The sequence below is a fragment of the Cebidichthys violaceus genome, unplaced genomic scaffold, assembly GCF_023349555.1.
Source record: "Cebidichthys violaceus isolate CVI_PGR_0920_01 unplaced genomic scaffold, fCebVio1.0.p SCAF_1, whole genome shotgun sequence".
In the NCBI taxonomy this organism is placed as follows: domain Eukaryota; kingdom Metazoa; phylum Chordata; class Actinopteri; order Perciformes; family Stichaeidae; genus Cebidichthys; species Cebidichthys violaceus.
Window position 1 is genome coordinate 22406433 of NW_027176262.1, and position 20789 is coordinate 22427221.

General features: G+C 42.8%; 1 protein-coding gene across 1 annotated transcript; it reads right to left on the reverse strand.

The window, feature by feature from the left end:
* Positions 1-4115: 4115 nt before the first annotated feature.
* hnf1ba (HNF1 homeobox Ba) lies at positions 4116-20480 on the reverse strand. Its single transcript, XM_068715565.1, has 10 exons — positions 19835-20480; positions 17825-18024; positions 17231-17498; positions 16911-17140; positions 11403-11557; positions 10068-10194; positions 9798-9980; positions 9085-9203; positions 8656-8700; positions 4116-6321 (listed from the first exon to the last, which is right to left on the reverse strand). The coding sequence occupies exons 1-10, from the start codon at positions 20218-20220 to the stop codon at positions 6301-6303; spliced, it is 1734 nt and encodes a 577-aa protein (XP_068571666.1). The 5' UTR covers positions 20221-20480; the 3' UTR covers positions 4116-6300.
* Between the last annotated feature and the right edge of the window lie 309 nt (positions 20481-20789).

A 20789-nucleotide genomic window follows, 5' to 3' on the forward strand; every position in this document is an offset into this window, starting at 1 on the left:
AAGGTCTGGCGAGAAAGGTGAACATTAACCCGGGTCCCATTCTGGGCATCACACTATTCCCCATAAATCATTAACCTGTCCAGCATCAAGCCTGTGACAGCATCAGCATGACAACATCAATCCGTCAGGATTCCTCTAAACTGCAAATTTTTAGCCTCTGATGCAAATAGAGTAAATTTAAACTCACTCTGGTGAATACAGACTTGCACTTCAGCCCTGCAGAGTCTCATCTGAAACACCTCATGTGGTCCTAATATTTAGTTTAATGCTGGTTTATTATCGATGATTTCTTTCAGGTAAAATCCCACACAGAGAACCATAAACAAGCCTCATTTCTCTAGCGCTTGGATAGTGACAAAGTGAATTGTGTCTAAACATTTGAATATTTTACAAGATCATTAAAGAGTTAATACATCTGGCATCAAGCACATGGCAAGGCTCTAAAGGTCTATGTAAGATCCATCACAGTCTGAGGTGGTGCTTCTGACAGCTGTCTCGAGTTGTAGATGAAATATGAGAGCAGGCTGAATCTGTACTATTAGGAATGAATTGTTATAAATTAATTGAGAAACCCCCTTTTGTTTTTTTTTACATGCTGAATATACATTCCAATAATGTTTATTGTTTTTATTTTCGGACAATATTAAGGACATATATGGATACTGAACAAAAGCAGGGCCTTTCCTTTTTTGACTAAAACACAATGAACACTAAATGAAACAAGCTCAAAATCATTAAAGTATAGACTGAAGATTAAGGTAAACCAAAAATACTTCTCACACACATCTTTCATATTAATGCTTTGAAAAAGTGAATGCTAATGAGCTGAATGGAACTTAATAAAAAAAAAAAAAAACTTGAGATCAATAGCCATCGATCTTTTCACGCGTCCAGCCTAGCTGTCACTGTAGGTGGTGCTGGTGGCGATGTACGGTGAAGGGTACTGATTGTTACTACAGAGGCCTGACTGATCTCCATGACTGTGCAGAGCACAACAGAGGCCTCCTTGATGAGGGCTTTTGATGGAAGACCTCTGTCAGAGCAGCTCCATACATGTGTATGTATTTCTCCATTTAAAGTTTGGCGTTCACTCTGGTCGCAGTGACCAATTAGCCCTGGCAGAGAGTGGCCTCCTGACCCTTGACCCCTGCTGGGTAGTCTTATCCATTAACCCCTTGGACCCCAGCTGGAGTTGATGTAGCATCCTTTCTTCTGGCTCTGCTAAACACACGGCCACATTCACCCTGCAGCTTCCACTTTCTGTCTCTTTGCCCCTCTCCTCTGTTACCCGGGTGTCATCTCGCTCCTCGCGTTGACCTCTCGAGTCCTCGACTGCACAGATCTGTTGGTCCACCTCCATTATCGTCAGGGATTACGTCTTTTTGTGGGCCAACCCGGAAGTTAGCATCACACTGGTTCCCTCGACAAAAAGCCAATGCTATTTTTCCATTCGATTTTTGATTACTGCAGAAAATGAGCTCTGTGGCAAACAAACATTAATGATACCTTATGTTCAGCATGATACTCTTCACAAATGAACACAACTTTTATTTATTTTTAAGCGTGAATGCAATCAGCAGACGTAAAAAACTAACGTTTGGCTCGGATGTTTTGCTGTCTAATTTAGCAAATTGATAGCAACCCCCTTTTTAAAGACACCTAAAAGCTTTTTTTCCCGTAGAACGAGACGTTAAAATCTCTTAAGCTTACGGTAACCTCAGACCTTATTTCAGGCATCTAAGGGAACCACAAGTGCAAAAATGCTGAGTCCTAAAACCTGGAAAGGTCTACTCATTCCTGGAGCACTCAATAGGACATCTCAGATCTAGGCCGATTGTTTTTTAGGTCACCTTTGCGTATAGGAATCACCTGAGCTACTTTCCATATCCCAAAGTATTACAACTTGCATGATAACAGCAATAGAATCAATTTTAGTGTCATTTTATACTTGCTATCGCTGATAGCTGCAGCAGTATTTATTATTTTATTGCAGTAGGTTTTACAGTATGTTTCTTGTAGTGTTAATGCTGATTAATAAGAAATTTGAACTTGTCCCAAGTGCAAATGCGTGCAGAGCAGGTTCAGAGGTAATAACGTAATATTGCATTCAAATTTGATTAACTAGTTTGAATTACAGGTGAAGGGATAAACTTCTCTTGACGTCGTGCTCCGACTGACAACATTTGCTGAGATGAACTTTGTCTGGCTAAAGTTGAGGAGGCATCAGTCACGACCTTCCCTGTTTTACGCTCCGCTGCCTGGGAGTCATGCCAGTCGGCTTACAAGAGGTGAAGGGAGAGTCAATGATCCTATGTTCCCTGGAAGTCTTGTGCTTTGATCAGACAGATGCAGCGCTGAATTGGACAGCTATGGAGGAGTTGACGATTATCTTGTAAAAACTGAATGTCCTGAAGCCTGTCTGAAAGCTTCCTGGAGGATGACAGCAGCCCTGCATATGGACAAATTAATTATGATATTTTGGAGTTTAATCACTTTTGTTTTGCTCCTCACGCATGCTGATCAAAAATGAAGTAATTTGTATAAAATGTTTTAAGGTAATATTTACTTAGGCCTGTTAACTGGGACAGTCAATTCCCAAACTTACCAAAAATATAATGATTATTAAACAATTGTAATAATGATACAATACTTCTATTATCAATATGTAATGTGTTTATTATTTCCTCTTGTTAAGCCACGTTATTGCTGTTGGCTGGTATTCCTAAATGATTGTAGATATCACACTGAAGACATTATTTTAATTAATTGTCAAATTGGTTGATACAAAATAGCACGTGGCAGCTAGTTATAGCTTTAACCGTGTGCTGTAATTACTTTAACATTCAGCGTGTGTAACAAATGAAAAAAAAAAACTGAATAAAATTGATCTGTATTGAGATGGACATCAAAAATTAAAACAAGTAGGTGTCCATCTTTAAGTTGAGCATGCGCATGTATAATCAGAACATTGGATGGCTCAGATGATCGTTGATTGTATTTCATAGAAAGTTAGCTGCATTAGCTACATTGTTTCTTGATCAATAAGCATAAGCTCATCCCTCAAATAACAAGAATTACAGTGAAGCACACGGGAAATAAATCAACACAACAAGCTAATCACTGCTAATATAAACTGTGTTTAAAGCCACGACAGTCTGGAGCACATTGCTAACAGTCGTCCAAGAATGTGTCAGTGAATCGAGCTTGTGTTCACACTCTAATTCACGGCTGAATTAAATGGCACGTTTAGAGAGGTCAGTGTTGTATTTCAAGCTCTAACAGATGCTAATGAGGCTTTCAGTATTTCGGTTTCTTTTAGAGAAAAGAGAAAAAAGAGACATGGTCAGATCTTCAGAGGCCTCCTGGGTCTGAAAATCAAAGGCCTCATTGAAAACCAAATAGAGCAACATCAGTGGATTACAAGGCTCCACACAGCAGGGCTCCACGATGGAGGCTGCAGGTCAACGCGGGCAGAGAAACGCAGAGTTAAGGGATTCCCAAGTGATTCAAGTCATTCGTTTTAAAGTGGTAACTTCTTTTAACATGATGCAAACTTTAATTTGAATTTAAAATGGCTATAATAGATTTTTTTTTTTTGTACACCGAACAGGCTTAATAGTCTTAAAAATGACTGGTTTATGTCACACTTCATAATGCAGATATTACAGAAAATGAAGGTGTGTTTCTTGTCATTACGAGAACTATAATGACAGCAATTCTATTTTTTACAGTGGGCTCTGTCAGAACCAGATAAAGGCTCAAATGAATTGTGCTATCAACATGTCAGGTTCACTGAACTTGTTGCTTGAAATGTAATGTGCACTTTAGATCTATGAACTTCAAAGAGGCTGTTTGTCTTATCGCGCAGCAACACCACAGCATCTTTGTGGAGGTTGTAAACACTTTGCCGATGTGGAAAGTAACTCAAGCATTGCATTTAAGTACACATTTGAGGTACTTCCATTTTATGTTACTTTAAACTTCTACTCCACTACATTTCAGGGGGAAAATGTTATACGTTGTGCTCCACTACATGTATCTTAGAGCTAGTAGCTATAGGCTACAAGTTACTTTGCAGATCAAGATTTTACATAAGTTGGAAATGTATTGTAAGATAAAATTCCAAATATGTTTAATATCATAAAAAAAATATGGTAAATTCTTGTAAATGTATTCTAAAACATACCAACAGTATATCAAATAGCTAGACTGAGCATAACAATAGTAATATTACAGCAAGAGCATTTTTTGTTAAACTTGCACACAAAATAGCCAAAACCATGTATTCTTTTTGAAAAAAAAAACTTTTACTTGAAATATCAACATTTTCTCAGAAAGTATAAATAATGATTTATGATTGATTTAAATTTTTATACAAAAATAATACATTAGGAGGAGAAAAAAAAAATCATATCCTGTCACACAAGTGTGAGCGCCCTCTGATCAGATGGCAGTATATAACACATAAACCAACCGACCAAAATAATAATAACAAATGTAATGACCTAATATTGAACCGGAGACTGGATGTGACACACTTATGATACGCAGTAATAGTGATTCTTGATGCCAAATTTGGTCCCAATCTCTACCTTTCTCATCATTGTCCAGCTAAGTTGTCATTATGTATGATGATGTCAGAGGAGTTTCTGTGGTTGAGTTCAGTCGGAAGCTGAGCTGATCACCAGCGGACACACTACAGACACGTCTTTAGCTAGCTACCCTAACAGCCTGGACACACACACTCTGGACACACACTCTGGACACACACACTCTGGACACACACAGCCTGGACACTTACCTACCAACGTTACCTGCGCTGTTTGCGGGCGAACAAACCCAAATGGCCCGTTCGCGGCGAAGTAAGTTCGCATCCGCCCAAACACACTTTGGCACAGTTAGCGTGGGCGTCTGTACCCACAGCAGCTGCTCCTCTTCCCAACATTTCCCACTCTCTGTGGATTCCTGTATGATTAGAGCAGCCGCTGTCACAACACTGCCCCTCTGTCACGTCTCTCTGCTTCACAGAATACCAGACTAATTTGACTGTTTTGTTTCAGAATACTTGTCAATATTTCCATTCTAACCCTGGGGAGGTCCTGGTGTATGATGAGGAGTTATTAACAATACTTGTCCAATTTGGTATCTCTTCACATTGAGGCAGGAAGTGGGAGGAGGAATGAGTCCCATTCCTGAAATTCACCTGAACCTGTGTGTGCAAACAACACGGAGGGGAAGGGCCCCGGCTAGAGTGTGTGAGTCAGTCCTCCCACCGCAGACTTTGCTGGCTGACTCTTATTCTTTGGCATATTTGTCACACATTCATCCATCTGCTTCTCTGTTACGTTACAGGCAGCTTTATCAACAGCAACTCCAGCATACAGGGCTAATTGTTGGTGACTTCACTGATAGTGCATATTCATTTCCAGTCTCAAGTGTGTGGAGTTCTGTGCCGACTCCGTTATACAAAGAATTGCGAAAACACCTTTTCTCACGCGTTGCATAGTCCTTTTTTTTAAGATTGTCAAAGTCTTTTCAATCACAGTATACACATTGAACAACTCCTGAAAGGATGAATCCCTCGCATTAATCACCTGCGCTAAGGCTAGCACAGCAAAGCTGAGTGTGAAAGAATAATATGGAAGACTTCTTTAAGGCCCAGTGAGAATGCCAAATGCACGCGCAAGATCAATACGTGGTTATTGTGATTGTCGCACAGTTCTGCTCACGTGCAAGACAATTTGTTTTTCGGCATCCAGGAACTTGTCGTGAGTCTTTCGGCCTTCACAGAGGCTAATCACTGTCTCTGTTAAGTTTCAGGGTGTCTTCATATTCCCACCTTAAATCACAGAGTAATATAAGTTGTCCCAGAGCCTTCATTCAAGTCTGTACCGCCACAGCTTGTGAGCCATATTTGGGTGCTTGGTTTTTGTTCCATTGTAATGTCAGGAAAGAGGATGACGGGTGGCATAAAAAAACAAACTGAATACTGTTTTCAAAGATTGTGTTAAAATCATCTTTGTTGATCGTGTGTGTGTGTGTGTGTGTGTGTGTGCGTGACAGAGAGGGGATCCAGTCTCCTCACTTTCAGGTGCAGCGAGTTTTTGTCCCCCCCCTCTGTCCCCATTTCTCATTTTCACCGCTTGGCCCGCCGTCGTCGCCACTCCTCTAGTTTTTTGTTGACCGACTCGTCATCCAGCGCGGCGTTGCCGGTTATTAAGAGTCGTCGTGGTTACCGCGGCGAGAGGGTGGAAAAATGCGCTCCCGTTGCTGGGCACCGAGGAAGTCAGGTGGACGCTCTCACCAAGCTTGAAGAGGACACTGAAAGGAAGAAGGAGAGAAGTGTGAGACAAAGTAGACCTGCGTTACATAAAACAATAAAGACAATCTGTCCAGTAACACAGGCAGCCTATGTTTAAAGTGCACCAAGGCTTCCTGAAAGTGAGGAATTAAACCCACGTTAATACCAGTGGTGGAAAGTAACTCAGTACAGCTTTGAGGTACTTATACTTGAGTTTTTCCATTTCATGCTACTTTATACTTCCACGCCACAACATTCTCAGAGGGAAGCATTGCACTGTTTAATCCACTACATTTATTTTACAGCTATTGTTGCTTTTCAGACAAAGATTGTACAAAACACATCATCATTTTATAAAATATGATGCATTATTGTAGGTTAAACTATTCTGCAGTTTTTAGAATTACCTCCACCTTGACCAACAATGTTAAAGTGCCTTTCAAATGATTCAATACTATTACACGGACAGGATATATATTTCTTTTTCATACTTTAGGTACAGTCATTACAATGCGTTGCTTCAGTAAAATTAGGAATGCAGGACTTTTACTTACAATGGAGTATTTTTATAGCGTGGTACTTTTACTTAAGTAAACGATTCAAATACTTCTTCCACCACTGGTAAACACATCACCCCTGCACCTTCATGTGCCACACCTGACCAAATACATTCCTCATCCCTCTTTCTCCCGACTCTCAAAAGCCTTGTTTCCATTGAAATGCTCTGTTTTTTTGGATTGTTTGTGGAATTTATTTTTCCACCTGCCTCTCCAGGGGTGGAGGCAGGCGACCCTGGTGTGACCCTGCGGCCAGCAAACAGCTTCACCTGATAAAGGTGACCCCGCAGGGTGAGACTTGAGTCATTAGACGGCGGGCTCTGAGCCGAGGTGAGGCTGAAACAGACGCGGGTATAATGGAGGGTTCTCGGTAAACAGTGATCGTTATACAGCCTGAGCATTGCTAGTCGTTGTCACGAGAAGAAGGCTGCCCCGTCCAAATAAAGTCCTGATAAGAAAATACCTGGGAGGGCCTACTAGCTAATTGCTCTCTAAATAAATGTGTTTGTGAAATGCCACAGTGTGATGCTGCCAGTGGTGGAAAGTAACCACCAGTACGTCTACTCAAGAACTGCACTTCAGTACAACGTTGAGGTACTTGAGCTTTACAAATGTGCTGAAAATGTGTTTCTTGGTAGCAGTTTAGAGTAAATGTAATAGTTTTGGGTTTTGGACCACAAGCATTTACACTGTTTTCCTAATGATTTTAACACTTTAATTGAAATAGTCAAATCCAAAATAATTGTTGATTGTTAAACCAGTGGTTCTTAACTTTTTTTTGCCTTCTGACTCGTTAATTAACACAAATCAGATTTGTTTCATTAAATCATCAAATATCTAAACACTCCATCTGTGTAATTCTACAATATTCAAAGTATTTAAGTATTCCTCGGGGATGTTATCACAACTGAGGTCTCTCATCAAACGTATGAAGCGATTTAGAATGAATAAATCCTAATAGGTGAATATTCAGTCTGGAGAATTCATACCTTGTGTGGTTTTTTTTTTTACACAGGTAAAGGATTTAAAAATACTTCTTCCACCACAGCTTTTATCACAACATACACCTTCATTGTTTCGCAAAAGGGTATCAATAAATATCTGATTGACCCCGTAGAAAGAGCAACACCCTGACCAAGATGCAGCCATATTTCAAAGCCTCAGAGAGAGTCTTGTTTTACGTCCTTCCTCCACTGAGGATGCACCGCGCCCCCGGCTCTCAGCTATCGTCCCATCATCCCATCTGTCGGTCAGTAGCGCGGCGGTACCGGTGCTCTGCCTCAGCGTGGGAAATTGAGCGTGTGAAAGCACCATGGACAACATTTCAGGCTAGAGCGATCACTGAGAGCAGGGAGAAGTAGGAAAGAGGAAGAGGTGTAATTACCCCCACCACCCCCATCTCATCTCCAGCCTCACTGTAGCATGGAGGAAAGTAGCAGCACACCAGGCTTGAGAACTTTGATTAACAGCGGGGCTCATTTCCTGATCGCAGAGGTAACTCTCAGCAGGGAGATGAAAGTGAAAGGAGGCAGCGTTAATCAGGAGGCGTTCAGGCTGACGGAGCAGGTGATTGATTAGACGTCTGTTTGAGAGGAAATAGGAATTCTGAGGAGTATACTTTCCATATATCTACCTCGTCTATTAGTTTGGAGGCAAATGAAAGCATCTGAACATCAGCAGCAGCCCCAGCAGTAGAACAAGCAGTGTGCAGGGCTACTTGAAGTATTTGATCTGCTTGCTATTTTGGTCATTTTACTCATTTAAAATGTGTGACTGAAAAGATAAAATTGTATTTACCCAGGAGAGACCCCCGAGTTGCACCATCTTGTTTACAGTAGCGTCCTAATGTGACAGGAATCAAACAGGTCAGCACACAATCATAACACACACACACACACTTCTTCCCGTCGTGATTTAGTTCCTGCTGCTATGTGTGTGTGCTTTTCGATTGTGTAGTTTCTCCCTATCAGTTCAGGGTGAGGGTGATTTCTGTGTATCAATAGGTGATGCGTGAGCTAATCGAGTGTTGCAGATTTGATGAAAGGATAATTCTATAAAATGTAAAAAAAAAAAATTACAACAAAAACTGCGAAAACATCTCAGATTTACTGCTGATTGTCATGCAGATTACCCGACACCGATCACAGACTTTTCATGTTTTTAAATCTGAAAACCCACAGTAGCAGCAAGGCAGAGGTGAGAACGTGCATCTGGGATGTGACTGACCGTCTTGTTTGAGGACATGGAGCTGAGGGTGCTGAGGCTGTTGGCGTCTGTGACGACCATGGCCGAGGGGAAACGTGACGGGTGGGAATATTGCGGTGGCTCTTGCTTGTGAGGATACACTGCAAAGGAAAGTCAGACACATACGAGATAGATGAGATTCACACACTAGTACGTGGATTTTGTTTTTAAAAAGTGTTGATATCAGGTTTAAAGCATCTGCAGACACCAGAGGAACAAGAGAAGTAGGATTTAATCACAAATCACAAAACCTGTATTTGTATCTGGTGAGTGGAGCTTTCACTTTCTTTTTCTGGTTTTAGAATTGAGAGTTTGGAAATTATGTGTCAATGTGTGACACCAAAATTGGGTGAGAACATTAATAATTATTAATGACGTAATGATAGGGTGTTTTGTTATGCTTTATTTTACACACTGGTTCCCAATATGGGAATCGTACCCCGGCTTAAAGGGTCCCCAAGATAACTACCAGGATAGGAGAGAATCAAAAACATATTTCCTCCACACCTCCACGCTTTTAGGCCTCTAGAGTTACTGAAATGAAACACATTTAAAACGTTTGTAACTGCTCACAGATAGAGTAGACTGTAGCTTTTAAAGCCACACTAGCCCAAAAGCTATGATATAACTGATATGCAAAGCACACAAGAGGCTTGCATCGAAAGACGATGAGAGTACAAATGAGCGTTACTGACTGTGCGAGTGTGTGACGGTAGCCATGAACGGCTGCTGACTCATGTGGCTGGGGGACTGCTGCATCAGGCTCTGGTGGTGGGGGCTGTGGAGCTGCTGGGAAAACTGCACCGGCTGCAGCGCCGCTAGGCTGCCCGCCACGCTGTTGATCACCGGCACCGACTGAGATTGCGACGAGTTTAAACCTAAGTGAGACACAAACGAAACCTCAGTCAAAAACATGGCGTGGTGGAATAAATTCAAGGAGTTCCGCTTCTTGATTTAGGGCTCACTCTGTGCTATGGCCATGACTCCAGATAGAGGCATGATGAGGTTCTGTGTCTGCTGATGGCTGTGATGGGAACTGTGGATGTTGGTCAGTGTGCTGACCGGGGGAAGACCTCCACCTGAACCTGAAATCTGGGGAAAGATGAAGGAAATCGACACAATTAGAGTTCCGCTTTATTGCTGTATTGTTTTTATAACAAACTAGCCCACTTAAAGTTATGAGTGTCTGCTATGTAAATTCACATAAATGTGTTTTCAAAGTGAAACAGATGTTGGCTGCTAAACAAACAACAGACATAAATGTTGACTTAGTTCAGATTCTTTTGTATAACACTGTACTTGTGTAACTCCACTCACACACAGCACACAGGCAAATACTGATAAGAAACAAAAAGGTCAAGAAGAAATAGAATCATACTAAAAATGTCAGCAGAAGTCTACGCTATGAGTTTTTGTAGGACAGCGACAGCGTCTGTATACCTGCGCGTTGGTTCATGTGAATGATTACGTGAATATTTGCAAAAAAACAACACCTACGCATATACAGTAATAGCTATCTGGATCCTCCCACTCCATGGGGCAGCGACTATTTGACTACCGCCAGCTGCCCAAAAAAAACGACAGACCGGCCAAACACACATCTGCAAATAAAAAACTGTCGGCTCTGACCTGCTGTAAAATACACAGCCTGTGGTCGTTTCACTCAATGTCGCCGCAAAAGACAGAAGTGTTTTGATCTGACAGGGAAGTTATTGAACTTCAGTTACCTGACAATATATTTTATGTGACCCAGAACAAGATAAGTAGAACTTAGGTTTTGTACGGCAAAATAAAAATATTATACTTTGACGATAAATCACACATCTCAAAAGATTTGTTGCACCACGACTCAAACGCTATGGACCGGTGCACGGGTTTCCTTGTCACTGATCAAATATTGGACTAGGGCAGAAGGGAGAAACTCTGAAGTAGACACAAACAAAAAGAGCACATTGGGTATAATCAAATGTTGGCGTCATTTCTCTGGCAGAACAAGCAGGGCTCCACCTGTGGCTCCTCTTTGCGAGGCATTTAATCAATAAGAAAAGAATGTTTCTTTGTCCGGTTTATTGGCTGATGCCTGCACACTCTGTTCTGGTGAAGGCTGTGTGCTAGTCCAGCCATGGCCTGCCACCCCGGCTCCACCTTTCAAACAGAGCAGCACAATGTGCTAATTGTTGACTCTTGCCCGTGGGTCCATGGGAGAAGCGGTTCAGGAACCTGCTTTGTACGTTTATGCTAAACGCAGGCCGGTGCCTTATCTAATCTGAGGCCATGAGGGCCCAGGTGTGTTCACTCACCATCTTGGCGTCAGGTGACAGCAGACTGTGGCTGTGGTCCAATCCTCCCGGAGACACCTGCTGGAGCACCGACTGGCTGGTCGCCATCGCGTTGCTACTGTGGTGGCTGATGGTCGTGGAGGAGGTGACCTCACCGGGGCCTTGGCTGTAACGCACTGAGAGAGACGGAAAGTTAGTTTTCACTTGTTTCGCGTCCTACGACTATAACAGCTGCTGTGCCCTACAACTATAACCGTTATGTAGAGTGGAGAGGTAGCGGTGCAGGCCTCAATTCTGTGCTGAGAAACACCGCTGTCACTCCAATCTACCTGCTCTTTGACGCAGACGGGGGAGGCCAGAACAAACAAACACGGTGACCCGTCTGCTGCTATCTGCTTAGCCCAGCCAAGGCCATTCACCCACCGCGTTCACTCGCTCACAACAGAACTACCATCAGACTCTCCGATCAGCACACAAACGCTACTAATGGTGGTCTTAATTCCGTCAGTGTGAAGTTTCACCAGAAGTACTCAGAAGTACCAATTTGATAATGTAAGTCCTGCAAACAATTCAATAAATAAGGTATTTTCAGTGTGAAAGTAGTTCTTATTCTGCAGAAAAATGTGTGTTATCTTATTATACGTTACATTGTCGGATCGGTCATACTGATGCATCAATGTGTAAGCAGCATTTTACCGTTGTAGCTGCTCGAGGTGGAGCTAGTTTGAACTACTTTCTATACAGTTTGTTAGTTTAGTTCAGTGATTTCCAACCTAGGGGTCGCGCTCCCTCCAAAAGGCCACAAGATAAATGTGAGAGGGACATGAAGGCGAAAAAAAGCTCTGCAACTTAAATTTCTCTAATCTTTGATTTGTTTGTGAAATATTGGATAATTGTACCTTTTTCAGCCCAAAAATGATCTCAGATGTGTATTTTGTAAGCTTATCATAAAAATACTAGAAAATATTAGAAAAAAAAGTAGTACTAGAGTAGAAGGATAAAGTGGAAGATTAAAAAGATTCTACGTTCAGTGCTCAAGTAAATGTACGTTTTGTGTTATTTTTACATCTCCAGTGAGGTTTCAATGAAAATGAAATTCTTCTTTTCATGCCATCACTTAATCCAGTGTCTAGACTTCTTGTTGTCTCTCACTGGAGGCCTAAAGGAATGCTTCGCTCCACCACAACCGACAATCCAATGCCTGTTTGCCGATGCAGGCCCCCTCTGATACCAACAGAGTAAACATTACACAATTACAAGCGATGTCAAACACATTCTTATCCTGTGGTCTCAGCCTCACGCAGACACAGAGAGTGTCCCTCCCTCAGTGACAGCGTAGAGACAGACTGTGTTTGCCCTCAGATCTCCCTTCTTCCCCGAAGCCCTTCGTCCCTGACCCAGGTGTGACAGCCTGAACGCCCCGTCGAAGTCGGTCAGACATGTAAGGATGCATTGATATACAGCCATTTCGAGATAAAAGGGAAAGGAGAGGCACTGGCACTAAGTGTGACCAATAAGGGGGACATCGTGTTCTTGTTGCCGCGGGATGTGTTTGCAGATCTGACAGTTTGCTTCAGGTGCCAGGGAACACAAATCGTTTTCTTATCCTGAAACCCTACTGTCGGAACTCGTACAGATTCATGCATACCAACGCGTAATATGTCACAGCAGTTATCGTAATAATCTCGCATAAGATTCCGCACATTTAAAGCAATACTTTGACATTTTCGGACATACATGCCGAGCGTTAGCTCTCGGCAAGGTGGCAAACAAGCGTATTTACCAAACTGTTGAACTGTTCCTTTGACTACAGACACTAAAAATACAGATACCGTGATGTCTGAAGCCACAGCGCTATATTTCATCCTCTAAAGTACCTATCCTCCATTTTGTTCAGACCACAGACTTCATATTGTCTTCTGCAACCTACTAGCAACCCCACAACACTCCGCCATGCCTTGTAAACACTGCCGCAGAACAATAAAGCACTCCATTGGACTCATGACCCCCATTGCCACACAATAGAGGAGGACTCATAAAAAGGCAGTTATCTCGGAGCTGGACGACCTCTTAAAGTGTCAGACACAGAAAAGGATGCTATTCAGGCCAGTTGGGTTTCTTTGGGTTCGGCAGTAATCCAGCTGCACGGAGCCTCGGAATAAGTCAAAAACGACGACTTCCACAATCTGAACTAAGAAACTCTGCATTAGAAAGCAAGTTTTTTTTTAGAGACGCACTGTAGTTTTCTGTAAAACTAAAGATTTGCTTTGACAAGATGGGATGACAATCCATGAAAAAGTGAGGCGTCTTTTTTTCCAGAGCAGGGGGGAGGGCGAGAACTTCAGAGGGGGAGTGGTAGCAAGGGTCTTCAGCAGGTTTTAAAGGCTCTAGCTCCCTGTGTGACCCATGTTATATCAAAGCCTGCCTCCCCAACCCCAGGCAGTGCTCATTGTAGTGCCGCTGCATGTGACAGACCTCCTGGGTCTCTGCAGGACGTATCCAGTCTCTTCTTTGTGGCCCTCTAGGAGTCACAGAGCAGTGGAAAGTGCAGAGCTAGGCCATTATTTTCTGTGTGTGTGTGTGTCTTGTTTCAAGGTAGCCTGAGGTGACGGAAAGCGACACAACCCACGGATAACCCCCCCCCCCCCGCTACTGTGTCTGATCAGGAACTTCTGAGTCTGCTAGTTTTGTAGCGTGCCGAATGATGCAGCTCAGCAATGATTCTATTTTATGGTGACTTCAGCTGCAAAATTATCAGTGCTGCAAGAAGTACTAATCTAAAAATACTCCATCACAAGTTAAACTCTTGCATTCAGAATCCTATGCAAGTAAAAGTACATAAGTACATGGCAAAATGTACTTTAAAGTATCAAAAGTAACAGTACTTGTCAAGCAGAAAAGCGGCCCTTGTGACAGAAGTATGATTATATTTTAAATTATGAGACAGTGTCAGCTGGGATGGGCTCCGGGGCAATCGGAGGGCGGGCACTACACTTCTGTAACGCCTGTCGGCACGCCGTTATCAGCTGTAACCACCAAATGAGAGCAGGGCAGAGCGGCGGCCATGAGCTAGCCGGGGGATATCTCTTTAGTGGAGCAGCTCACAACTCGACATCAGACAAAATGTGACAGGGGGCCCAACGAGTTAAGCAACATTTTGGAAAGAAACGTTTAATCCTTAACAATTAACGGCATTTTGTAAGATTATTCTGTGTTTTTTTTTAGGTTCAATCTCAGCTATTAAACACAAAATTACGTTTAAATAACAATATTTACCTTTGAAGTGTAGAGGAGTAAAGGTAGAGGTTAAAATACAATGGGAATACTCAAATATGTACTAGTGTAAATGTACTTACTCACTACCCACTACTGCAAACAACCATTTCTTTAGATTATTTTATTATTGTAATTATTAAATTCCTGAGAAAATCTATCCTTGTGCAGTTATATTATATTGTGATTTAGTCTGCATATTTATGACATTAACTAACTAGAGGAGGTTCATGCTTCAAAGTAAAATGCCGTAAATAAGACAAATTACTTGAGCTCAGTAAGCGCTATTAGCGGATGAACAGAAGGTAAACATTACATGGGAAAACACAGGTGCGTGCACACATACGCCTTCTGATAAACCATGTAATCTGCCTGAGTTCAATTTCATTTCTGAAAGTAAAAAAGGTCACCACCAAAACTGCACGTCACACTGTTTGACTGTCTGTCCGGTTGTGACCGACTGACCAACCAACTGAAACAGAATCAATAAAAACTCCCAAAGTAAGAGGAGTTTCTTTGATCCGACCCAGCGGTGACCTCTCTCGTATGACTGAAGGTGTGGCGACAGTTTAGAGGGGGGGGGTTCTCGGTTTCTCTCTAGGCGAAGAAAGGGTCATCAGTCCTGTCTGGCCAGAAAAGGGCCTATACCCCAGTGGACAGCTCATGCTGCTCCAAGTCTGCACCCAGCCTCAGCAACTATGCCAATGCCCATAAAGATGAGGGGGGAGGCTTTAAAATCAGTCCTCCTCAAGGCCCAGCAGAGATAAATGAACCTAGGTTACAGTCACTGCAGTCTTCTAATACACCACAGACAATGGGACCTCCTGCTGAGGCAGAGTATAGAGAGTAGAAGTCAGAGGAGCCCCTTATCAAAGGCCTAGGAGATGTAGTAGCAAAGGATTTTAATTGTCCATTAAGCATGCATAATACAGGCCGTGCCCTAGCAACGCAATGAGACGCCCTGCTGGGATATTATTGTCAGGCCAGAGTCTGACACTGAAAAACAGCTGATGCTGTCGGCAGGATGCCAGCAGGACACCTTGTAAGCAGCCAGCTGAGGGGCTTTTTTTTTTTTTTTGTGGGGAGAGCAAACTGTTTTCCACCGTGCAACCGACCCTTCCCTTCTGCAACCTCATCGCTGACCCTCTGGCTTGGCAACCTGAGGTCAATGCCTGGTCAGGTGTTCTGAGCAACAACAAAATAAAAAAAAAAAAATAAAAAAAAAAAAAACCTCAAGCAAACAGACAATCACCAAAGGTAAAAGAGCAAGGCAAGGCAAACAGTTTGTTTTTCCCTTCAAAGCTCGCTCGTGTTCGAACACGAGAGGACAACAATGGGCTCTGAGCGAGACTCTCAAATCACAGTTTTATGGAGGGTGAGTGATGGCACGGAGGATAATGCTCTGCGAGGCCTATCAGCTTTGTTTTTATGTCGTATACGCCAGGTAGACTCAGTCAATACCAATTACTGCAAATGCAAACATCAGGTCAGGGTGAAATGGTCAGCGCAATAACGCGCAGCTCTTTCCTTGTTTTGGAGACTCTCTCAGGGCGAAGTCATTAGCAACCTGCATGGGAGGAGGAAATGCGGAAATGACGGCGTTATGGCGAGGTAACCTGGATGTGTCTGCGTCCCCGCCCCCCCCCCCCGCCCCCGCCCCCGTCCTGACCCTGGTCTGACCCTGGCCTGTCACAGGATTGCTGCCCTTTGTGTCATGCTTCTCCATGCTGACTTTGGAGTGGAGATTGCAGGTACAATGTGGATTGTTCTCAGTGTGTTGTCAAAGATCAGAATAACAATGGCATTTGCTCAGCTCACTCACTCACGCTCATTGATCACTTGTCCCCTCTTTCTCTGCCTCTCTGATCACATCAACCGAAGAAACCCAAATCATAGGCCGCTTTGCGCTATTAGCGAAAATGTAGGCGTAAACGCCCCCGAGAAAATTTTGAACGCGGTGTGCGGCCACGTGAACTTTTTGCGCACATAACATTTAAAGCGTACCTCCGCCAATTTTACACATCAAAGTCTGATGTAGGCGCCAGGTTTTAATAAAGACAAAGAACGTGTGGAATAAAAAAAGGCAATATCTCGCATTGCTGTGTGAACTTTGAGATTATTCTGTCCGACGGTGTTATAGGAGTCCAACCGTAAATGGGTGGAGTGCTCTTTAAAAGAAAAATCTGTCATGGTTGACACATGTTTGCTCTCTGTGATGCTGAACTGCATGCAAAGCAATGCCACTTGGCATCTTACTGGGAGGTGAAAGGCTGGTCTGGGGATGATGTGGCGAGCTGTGGGACAGCAGAGGGTTCATGCTGTGGGGGTGTGGCGGTACGGTGATGGCGTCCATGGCCAACTTCTGCCTGAAGGCTTCCTCCTTACGCCGGTTGGCAAACCAGTTGTACACTCGCACTTCGGTGACCAGATTAGAGCCGAGGCCCTGAGCTTTGGAGGGGGAGACGCCTCTCTGAAGACACTCGGCTCTGCGGGAAACAGATGAACGGGGTGAAAACATTTGGGGGTTGGTTTTTGCTTGGGTGACATTTTTCAAACACGGTGTCATGTTTATGTACCTGTTGCACTCTTCTACCAAAGCTTCCCTCTCCTCCTTGCTGGGGTTCTTCTGCCGTTCATAGGCCTGGTACAGGATTTGCTGGGACGCGGGCCCCCATTTGAAACGGTTACGTCTCATTTTCTTGCAGGAGGGTTCGCTGCCGACCTCTTCACCTGGCTGACCCATGCCCTGACCGGACGGGTTGAACTCTGGGAAAAAAAACACCGGATCCTGATTGGCTTTGTCTGTCATGTTGCCCATAGAGCCTTGCACTGCCTGGTTGAACTCTGCAAAACAAGAAGAGGAAGATGTACATTTAATAAAACTCTAATAAAGCTTTCTTTTTAAAACCACAAAAAGCAAAATACACATTTGTAAAAAGGGAGAAGTTAGTTATGTACATAATAGTGGTGTTTTCTGTCCATAAATAATATTTCTTCCCTTTGGATGCATTATGACAAACGTATGGAGGCGTCACCCAGCATGATGAGGAAACGTCCAACCCAAAATTGACATCCCTACATGTTTTTAAGCCCAAAGAAAGTGCAGTGCTTTTGCCAAGTACACATTATAGGCCGGGGCCAAGCTGTGAGAAACTCAAATATTAACTTACGTCGGAGAATTTCCCGCTGTTTCCTGACATACCAGGTGTAGAGGGCCGCTCGCTTCTGTGTTTTCATGGGCGTGCCTTTGTTGAGGTGCTGGGAGAGGTGAGACTGGTTCAGCCCTGTGACGTCCACCACCTCCCGTTGGGGGATGTTGTGCTGCTGCATGTAACCTTTGATCATGCGGGCAGCGCGCCACGGATCCTCTCTGGGTTCAGATAAAACACAGGAGCAGAAAACACATCATTTCACCACTGAACTAATCGCAGCTTTCAGAGGGAAGTCGTAACGAGCAGAAACACCTTTACTCACGGCTGAAACTACGTTTTTGGTGTATTCCATGCTATTAAATGAATGTAAACACATGACGGAATTATTCATGCAGGTGGAAAGATTTGGTTAGATTTGTTGATATTAAAATGAGTTCATTTATATGTATATGAAATATACAAATATGGAAATGAAACACACATGAACTTGTTCCTTTCCTTTAGCTTGACTGGTTTTTAGAGCCTCAAGTTTAAAGGGGAAGTCCCTTCAAAGACTAGCCGTTTGTCACTGCGGCCTATTCAACAGGCTCAAGTGGTTTCAGCCAGGTTGAGACATTTGGACCTCGTATTTGTTGCCTAAACGCACGATTTCAGCCTGGAAACAGTTGGATTAGGTTTGTGTACATTTAAAGTAAACATGAACAATAGAAGTGTAAATTAAAAAGAATTTTTAATTTTATTTGTCAGATAATTTAATAGTATTTGGAAAAAATGATAATACTTGGCATCAGTCTACATAATATATATAGTATAATGTATATATGTACTGTATTTAAATATTTAAATATTTAAAAAAATGCATTTGTTAAAATGAAGATCAGATATTCTTTAAATAATAATCAATATGTAATATTAAGGATATTAATCTCAAAGAAAGGCAAAGTTCAGCAAAGAATATATATTTTTCGTTTCAAATAAAGTACATTTTATTATATTAACATGACCGTTGCGTGCATATATGTATCATTAAAACATGCTCTTACCTGTATAATTAGCCGTTCAAATTATTCATTCATAATTCTAATGTCTGCAGCAGTATGACAGCGTACAGCAGGAATATACTCGGGTGTAAAACGGATCCGAGATTAGCAGGCCTGACACACTGACATCGGTAATTATAGCAAATCTACACACATCTGTTTGTTTTGGAGAATGTGGAGGCCCACATCTAAGTCTGCGGGTTAAGTGGGATATGTTAGTTTATAACTTTTGACAATGAATAACCAGATCTCCATTCACTCTAATCACACGCCACTGTGTATCTTTCAGTTGATGATTTATAGAATAAAATTAATAATAACTTAACTACACGTGGGTTAGTTTTGATATTCTTCCGGTCCGTGTTAGGACCTCAAATATTAGTTTTACAGTGAATCAAGTGGTTTGAGTGGATTAAAGGGATTAGAAGCATGAGGTCCAATTAGGATGTTTACTGACACGTGAATTCATGTAAATAATACAACTGTTACATTGTAAGTAATATCGATACACGTAAATTGATTTTCTATGTATTATTAAGAATGTATTATCGTGTTTAATAATATCTAAATTCTCAGCCAGAAGTTTTTTTTTTGTTTTTTCGATTCACTTTCTCTTCGTGTCGGCCAGTCGGAGCAGGCCGATAGTGAATAATAAATATATCTAAGTTCAGCTGATATTTTCCAAAGGTAAAGAAAGCATAACCCATGTGGATAATTAGTAACCAGATAGTGAAAACAGAACCGCGGCGGGTTATTTAAAAAAAAAAAGGGGGAATTACTTGTATATATAAAGGTCGAGTGATATAATTTCTTCATTTTCTAACCTTTAAAACGCAAAAAAAAATAATAGAGCGTTTGATGTGCGTTACAGCAAACAGAGTAGTGCTTGTTTTCACTTTATCATTCCGCCCACCCCATACTGCGATTGAAATAGATTTAAACTAGTTGTTCACACTTTTGAAAAAGGTCAGATGACATGGGAACTTACGCCAACATGCGATCCACCTCCGCCCTCTGCTCGGCGGCCTCCTCCGTGTTGAGCGACTGGAGCTCCTTCAGTATCGGCGGGGTGTCGTAGTCGTCCCCGTCCCCGTCCTCGGAGCCCTCGTCCCCGGACATCTTGCCCTTGTTGTGGCCGTTGGTGAGCGTGTGGAAGACGGGCTTCGAATCGACGTCCACCCCGTTCATTTTGCCGTTCTGAGGAGGAGCGGGGGACACGGGCAGGCTCTCCAGTTTTACTCCAAAGCCAGGCGGACTGGGGTCCATATCATCCAGAGCCTGGATCAGAACATCTTTGGTAACTCCTGAGTCCAGCAGGGCGCTGAGGAGCTCCTGCTGCAGAGATGTCAGCTTGGATACCATTTTTGAGAACATTAAAAACTCAACATAGGCCTGCTGTTTGCGCGCTGCAGCAGAGGGGGTGGGGGGGGAGGGGGGGGGAGGGAGGAAACAGAGGGATATGATAATAAAAAAGTACAAAATAAAGTTCCTGTCTTCCTCTCTGCTCCAGTGGTGTGGGGAGATTGCGGCTGCTGACACCTGCTCCGACAAGCTGCTTCACTTCCCTGTTGAAGGGGAGGATGGAGCTAGTTTGTCATGATGCTGTCGGAGCGCAGGGGGCTATAAAACGTCGTAATGAGTGGGCCGGCTGATGGGAGCCTTATGTAAATCCAGTGAATAAGGCCCTCTCTGGGCCGAGGTAGACATGTGTTTACACTGCTGCACTGCTCTGCTTTTATTGGCTCCCCTTATCAGCAAAACTTTCATGGACTTTGGACCACGTTGTATATGCCATAAAGACTTTTAAGAAAGGCGAGCTGCACATATTCACACTGCTGGATCTTTTATTCGAGGTCTTGACGTAGAAGCAACATGTTACTCTTGCGTATTTATTTGACTAATTATTAAGGTGTTCAAGCGCTCTCATTATTACTTAATGGGAT

What these genes read in the sequence shown, in the direction of transcription:
- hnf1ba (XM_068715565.1), bottom strand. Translation starts at nt 20,220, where the DNA reads ATGTTCTCAAAAATGGTATCCAAGCTGACATCTCTGCAGCAGGAGCTC. An exon ending in TACCGTCACACACTCGCACA is followed by an intron (nt 9,204 to 9,797) that starts GTCAGTAACGCT and finishes TTTCCTTTGCAG; the next exon opens with TGTATCCTCACAAGCAAGAG. An exon ending in CCATGTCCTCAAACAAGACG is followed by an intron (nt 8,701 to 9,084) that starts GTCAGTCACATC and finishes CTGTCACATTAG; the next exon opens with GACGCTACTGTAAACAAGAT.